This window comes from Vicia villosa, linkage group LG5, assembly GCF_029867415.1.
Source record: "Vicia villosa cultivar HV-30 ecotype Madison, WI linkage group LG5, Vvil1.0, whole genome shotgun sequence".
Taxonomy (NCBI): domain Eukaryota; kingdom Viridiplantae; phylum Streptophyta; class Magnoliopsida; order Fabales; family Fabaceae; genus Vicia; species Vicia villosa.
Window position 1 is genome coordinate 3,617,141 of NC_081184.1, and position 7,210 is coordinate 3,624,350.

The following is a 7,210-nucleotide window of genomic DNA, read 5'->3' on the forward strand; positions in this document are numbered from 1 at the left end:
ACATTCAAAGACAATATTAGCAATTACTACTCTTTTTTACTCCACAAATAAGGTATTTGATGGTTCTAACAAAGTATCAACCTCTAGACTTATTTCTTGGAACCCTCCAACAGATTATGTGATGGAGATCAATGTTGATTGAACTCCATTAGTAATCCAGGGACACATGGATTTGGTGGTCTTTTGAGAAATGCTTATGTTGGTTGCAGTTAGGAAGTTTTGATATCCCTTCTTAAGGGCGAATTTCAAGCCATTTCTCATAATATAATGGACATACAATTTTTAATATCTCGACCCGGGCGGAGAGAAAAAATAGCATCAAACTTGAAAACTGTATAAAAGCTTGTTTTCTAAACCCAAAAACAGTGGAAACATAAATATAAAAGCTTCTATTTATAAGAAAAAGAAATGAAGGAATTAGGTAGAGCTCAACATTACAAGTGAGTCTATAACAAATTATAAGTTCCCTGCTATCTACTAACAACAAACAAACAATTCATTCAAGAGGACATAACTTAACCCAAGACAGGTGATATAGATCAACTTCATGCAGTGTGCTCTTCATTATCTCCATTTTCACCGTTTTCTGCAGCTGCCGCAGCAGCAGCCATCAACTCGTCGAAGTTTGCAGTCTTCCCAAGTAATATTTCAATCTAAAAACACAATTCATCATAACAAATGAGACATAAAAAGAACATCACAGAGCATAATCCAAAGTCAAGAGCATGAGGATTAAAGACAAAAATATATTAAAACCCTTACCTTGGCCTTTTGGACAGGTCTACCTCTCGAATCATCTTTAATGTCAACTGTTGAAGTCATGATTTCTGCATAAAGATTCGGCAATGTCATTTGATTTGAGTAACAGAGAGAGAAAGTTGAAAGGGAAACCATTTGAAAAAGAAGAAATAGTATCTTACTCTTCTCAACAGCAAGCCCGTTGTTTTTCAAAATTTCCGCAACAGTAACCACTGTTGCAATAGCTGTAACATTAATGTAAATAATGAATCAGAAATTGGAAAAACATAACCAAGAAAAGATTCAATATATAAACAAGGAAGATACTAAGGCCCAGATTAAATTTGTTCCAACTTCTAAAGTGAAATAAGTACTCGGTTCATAACCAATGGAAAAACTCTAAAGAATGTCAAGATTCTAAGACAAATCTCATTGCTTACTCTCTTAGTTCACAAACATTCCCAATTCCAATACAAACAAAAACAGAAAATATCGAACAAGTTACTTTGAATCCTATTCAAACCAGTGTTGTTAGATGGCAGTGTAGACGGTTTTTTGACTACCGCCAGATGTAATTTTAAATGGATGACTGCCAACGGCGGCTCCATAAGCCACAATGGCGTTTGTTTATTATACAACAAAATGACGACATTCCGCCTTTGACACTACTGTAATCAAATCTACCCTACAGAACCATACAACAAATCCATTTATTGAGTACTAATCAAATTCCGCTATCCTCGAATAACAATTTCTAAATATAGAGTGAACAATTCATGTAACAAATGGCTCAAAACTCAAACCAATTAAAAACAAAAACAAAAGCAAAAGACCAAATTAAAAAAACTGTCAAACATTAATGAAAGAGATTTAGTTTCAAGATTTGATACCCATTCCTAGTGCTGAAAGCTCAACCTCATTATGCTGTTGCATATACCTCTGCAAAACAAAAACAAAACAAAATCAACAAAAATTAAACAAAACCCACATCAATTAAAAACAACCCAGAACTAAAGAAGCTCGAAAGTTTCAAAATTGATATAAAAAACGAAAAAAATTAAATCGTTAATTAGATTACCTTGGCGAGATTTACGTAGAAGAAGAGTGGTTTTTTGGTGTTGGAGACCTGAATACGATTCTTCTTAATAGAATCAGCGATATTGATGTTGTTCACTCCCTCTGTGATGGCTTCCATTGATGTGTTTGTGTGTGTGTGAGTGACTGTGAGACAAGACAACGGAGAGAAGTGAAAACAGAAACCCTAATCAAATCAATGTCCCCAAATCAATGTTCTGTTTCTGTTGTTTTCTAATCTGTTTGTAGGGGAAATATAGTATCAATTGGGCTTTGCTTGTGGCTTTTTTTAATGGGCCCTATTCAGGCCCATTAGTGAGGCCCATTAGTTATTAATACAATATTGATACAAGTAGTATATAAAAAATTAAATAAATAAATAATAAAATAAAAGTTTCCTTTTGCATTATTGAACTATGCATTTTCCATTTACTTAAAATATATTGGTAAAAAGCCCATTTGTTTTGGCTTTTTTTAAAATGATTTTTTTAGTGTAATATAATTTTGTAAAAAAAAATTTACAAAGAAATTTTTTATAAAAATTTTGTTTGAATAGTTATTCTTAAAATGTGATTTTAGGTATTTCATCTATTTATGGGGAAAAAATTGGAAATCAAAATTTCAAAATATCACTTCATTGTGAAGCTATTTCAAATAGTTTTTCATAAAAATCATTTTTGAAATACAAGTTTTTGAAAAAAATTACGACTTTAACTAAATTTTGGTCTTGAATAATGTATATTTATGTTATAGGATGTTAAAATTAGTGTTTCATTTTAGAAAAAAAACAAATATTAAAAAATTTGTAATATTTTGAAAAACGGTTTTGAAAAATCTATTTTCAAAAATACAAAGAAAAAATCCATTTTGTTAAATATGAAACAAACGGGCCCATAAATCTCAATAGCAAGGAAGAATGAGGGTTGAATATAGAACTAATACATCTATTGTGTAACCTAGGTTTTTAAAATATTTTTTAATTTATAATTTTGATTACCGAAAAACTTAGTTTAAAATTTTATATATAACTAATAAATTAAAAAAAAAAACTTTTTGTGTCAAAAATATTTAATAATAAATCATTGTATGATGAATTACAAAATATATTTCCTGAGTTACATAGTTCAAGTAAGACTAACTTTATAAAAAGCCTAGCAATGTGTATAATACTGTTTAAATCAAAAAGGTGCAAGATAACTTTCGACCTAAAAAAACTGGTGTGAGAAATAATTTCCATAACTTTAAAAATAAGTTTTTTAACATTTCTGCATGCTTTTATTGCAATTCTAAAGGTTATACCTCAAATGCTTGATATATCAAAAATAATTGTGTTCCAAATGGAAAGTATGTTTGGACAGGAAATGAGTCAACCCACGAGGACCCAAAGCATAATGGGTACCTAATAAATTTTAATTTCTTTTGTAGGAATGCTTAAAAGCCACCACCACCATATGATATCTTAATAGTGGATGCTCTACATATGTGACGGGAGACAAATTAAAGTTTTCATCTTTGACCTTAAATTCTAAAAGGTTTGTCACTTATGGAAACAACAATAAAGGACAGATTCTTAGTATTAGAAAAGTTTGTACGCCATCATTTACCATTATTGATGATGTCTTACATGTGGATGGATTAAAGCTTAATCTTTTAAGAATAAGCCAATTATGTGATAAAGGCCTTAAAATAAATTTCAATAAAGATGCATGTATCATTGAAGATGAAATTTCTCATGAAATCAAGCTCAATGGAAAAAGAATCAATAATATTATCATGATATCTATGGATGATTTACCACTGGAACTAAAATATCTTGTGATTAACTCTAATAATAATACTTAGATTTGGCATAAAAGAATTGCTCATATTCATACGGATTATCTAAAGAAATTAGTGAAATATGATCTTATTATTGGTTTACCAAAGATGAAATTTGTCAAAGATAAATCATGTGATGCATGCCAAAAAGGTAGGCGAACCAACATTTCTTTCAAGGCTAAGAATAGTATCTTTACATCTAGACCTCTTCAATTAATTCACATGGATTTATTTAATCCCTCAAGTACTAGAAGCTTTAGTGATAATTGCTATGTATTGGTTATGGATGACTTTCCAAGATTTACTTATACATTGTTTATAGTTCATAAACATAATGATTTCAATGCCTTTAAGAAATATGAAAAACTAGTTCAAAATGAAAATTCCATTAAGATTGTATCAATACGAAATGAGTAAGGTGGAGAGTTTCAAAATTCATCCTTTGAAGAATTTTGTGATGAGAATGGTCTATCACACAACTTCTCAGCACCAAGAACACCACAAGAATAGGGACTAGTTTAAAGAAATAATAGGTCTTTGAAGGAACTTGCAGGATAATTCTAAGTGAAACAAATCTACCAAATTATTTTTCGGCGAATGTGGTAAGCACGACATGTTATATAAGTAATCATGCTATGATTAGACCTATTTTGAAGAAGACACCATATGAACTCTACAAAGGAAGAAAGTCAAGAATTACACATCTATACATATTTGAATGCTGATGTTTTGTCTTGAACAATGGTAAGGATAACCTCTGTAAGTATGATGTAAAATATGATGAAGGTATATCTCTTGGCTATTTTTTACTTGTAAAACATATAGAATCTTTAATAAAAGAACACTTGTTATTAAAGAACATGTACATGTTTCTTTTAATGAATCTAACCCCTAAAAGAAGGATAAAGTTCTTAATATTGATGAATGTATTATAGATGATACACAAAAGATGTCAATAACAATGACGATCACATTGAACAAAAAAAGGATCAAGTTGAAGTGATACAACAAGAGCAAAATCACAATGATGTACCAAAATAATGGATGACTCATTGAGATCAACCAATTGGCAACATAATAAGAGACATAAGCAAGAGAGTATCTATTAGACTCAATCTAAAAGATGCTTGTTTAAAATGGATTTTGTTTCACAAATTGAACCTTCTAAAATCAATGAAGTCTTAGATGAAGAACAATGGATTCTTGCTATGCAAGAAGAGCTAAATCAATTTGAAAGAAACAATGTTTGGGAAATTGTTCCTAAACCTAAAGGGAAACACATCATTGGTACTAAATAGGTGCTTAAAAATAAATTTGATGAAAATGGCATAATTGTTAAAAACAAGGCTAGATAGCTAGAAGGCTTGACATAATGTTTAGTGTTAGTTTATGTGCTCTCTATCAAGCTTGTCCAAAAGAATACCAAATTCTTGGTAGCCGAATACCAGATTGAAAAAATAAAAAGCACATCCCTTCCTAGAGTGGAATTTGAATACCACAATTTAGTAGCAGAGTACCACACTGATATTTCAGCCATTTATATAGCATTGTGCCATTTTTTCTGCCTCGTTCTCTCATTTTTTCCCTAGTAGTCGAATACAATATTCTTTCCCTCAAGAACCGACAAGTCAAAGCTCCTATATCTTCATATTTGAAAATTCTAGTAACAGATAATCGATGTCGTATCGGATGTTATGACATCCACTACTGAACAGATAATTACTTTTTAGTAGTAAGTAAATAAAAACAGTAAAGAACACAGGGAATTGTTTACCTAGTTCGGTGTACAACAACACCGACTCTAGGGGCTACCAAGCCAGGGAGGAAATCCACTATAAGCAATGTTAATTCAGAGTTAAACTACCAATTTACCCTCCTCACTTAAGACCTACCCAATGCAATTTCAATTTAGTGCTAGACCTGAGTTCCTACTCACTCCCCCTCCTCAATCACAGCAGTGATAACAAACAGATGAAAATAAAAATAGAGTGAAGACACACTTCAAACAAATCTTGATCTTGCATAAAAGCTTCTATCAAGAGACACAACACTCGTGCTTAAAAGCTCAGAGTGACAAACAAATTACGACTCAAAACACTCTAGTCTAATGCAATCATCAAGGTGATAATTGCTTGGCTCACAAGAAACACTAAGAACAAATAACACGGAACACACAGGTCGCAGCAAGCATGTTCTTCATAATCAAATATCTCTTCCTCTGCAAGTAGGATTAGCAATCTTATTATAGGCAGCACTTGGGCCTTGAGCCTTCCAAACATAAATTAGGGTTAACTAAGTTAACCTAATTTCCACATCATCGGGGTGTTAACTCATATGCTGTAGACGAGATCTTTTAGAGTAAACCATACAACACTAAATATGTAGTTTCCTAAAATGTAGCCTGAGATAAAATGTACCCTTTAATCCATCCATCTTATGCTACCCATTACATCCTTGTACCTAAAATCCTAAAACTCCATTAAAATCCCAAAAAGCTCCAAAAATACCCAAAACATCCTTTTTAACCATGAATTCAAGGAAAAGTGACCTAAGAATAACGAGCCCATATGTGGTTCTTCCCATAGAAGGAATCAAGAACCAAGCCCCTATGATATCTCCCGCCTATTCAACACTTCAAAAGAAATTAAAAAGTTCATAACCATGTAGACCGAGAAGAAGCTCATCACTCTATTTTATGGTACACTAAATACCTTCTCTGGATTTTCATTTGTTTAGTTACTTAAATTAAAAAAATTAGATAGATTTATTTGTTACTCTAGACCTATATACCATGAATTGGTAAGGTTTTTTAAAATGTAATCTTGTTATCCATGGAAAACACTTGTGTTCATCTATAAAGGGGGTAGTCTTTAAGGTATTCACTGAGGACATAGGTACCGTGTTAGGTATCTCTTGCGAAGGCACAAAATTTCATCCTGACAAATTGTGCATTTTGAAAGGCTTTACAAAGAAATATTTATATTGTCTCATTGCAAAATGGATGAAACAAAAATTGAAAGCAAATTAATTAGGGTTAGTTCAAATTTTGCTAGGAAAAGATTTGGGGTTGGAAATCTCACTGTTGATAATAGGTTATTGCATTACTTCATTTGTTATATTTTGGTCCTAAAGGTAGGAAATTATTCTCAACATACTGAATTTGAAATGAATATTATGTATGCCCTGCTAAATCGCATCCCTTTGAATTGGGCCTATATATATATATATATATATATATATATATATATATATATATATATATATATATATATATATATATATATATATATATATATATATATAGAGAGAGAGAGAGAGAGAGAGAGAGAGAGAGAAGTAATTAAGATTCTTCAGCATTATGGTGTAAGTCTTAGTAAGGAACTAGGTATGAACATGTATAAGGAAAATGTGCTTGATCTTAATATTTTGTATGGAATGGGAATAGTTTGGTGTGAAGATAGAAAAACTTATATTCACAAGAGTGGTTAGCCTACATTTGCTGATGAACCCTCAGAATCCGAAGCCATCACCAACCAAATGATTATGGATAAGATTAAATCCATGTTGTTGATGCTTTTAT

General features: G+C 31.3%; 1 protein-coding gene across 1 annotated transcript; it reads right to left on the bottom strand.

The window, feature by feature from the left end:
• Positions 1-374: 374 nt before the first annotated feature.
• LOC131601174 (uncharacterized protein At2g34160-like) lies at positions 375-2,048 on the bottom strand. The gene is made up of 5 exons (XM_058872942.1): positions 1,817-2,048; positions 1,629-1,677; positions 921-983; positions 763-827; positions 375-653 (listed from the first exon to the last, which is right to left on the bottom strand). The coding sequence occupies exons 1-5, from the start codon at positions 1,931-1,933 to the stop codon at positions 546-548; spliced, it is 402 nt and encodes a 133-aa protein (XP_058728925.1). The 5' UTR covers positions 1,934-2,048; the 3' UTR covers positions 375-545.
• Positions 2,049-7,210: the final 5,162 nt, after the last annotated feature.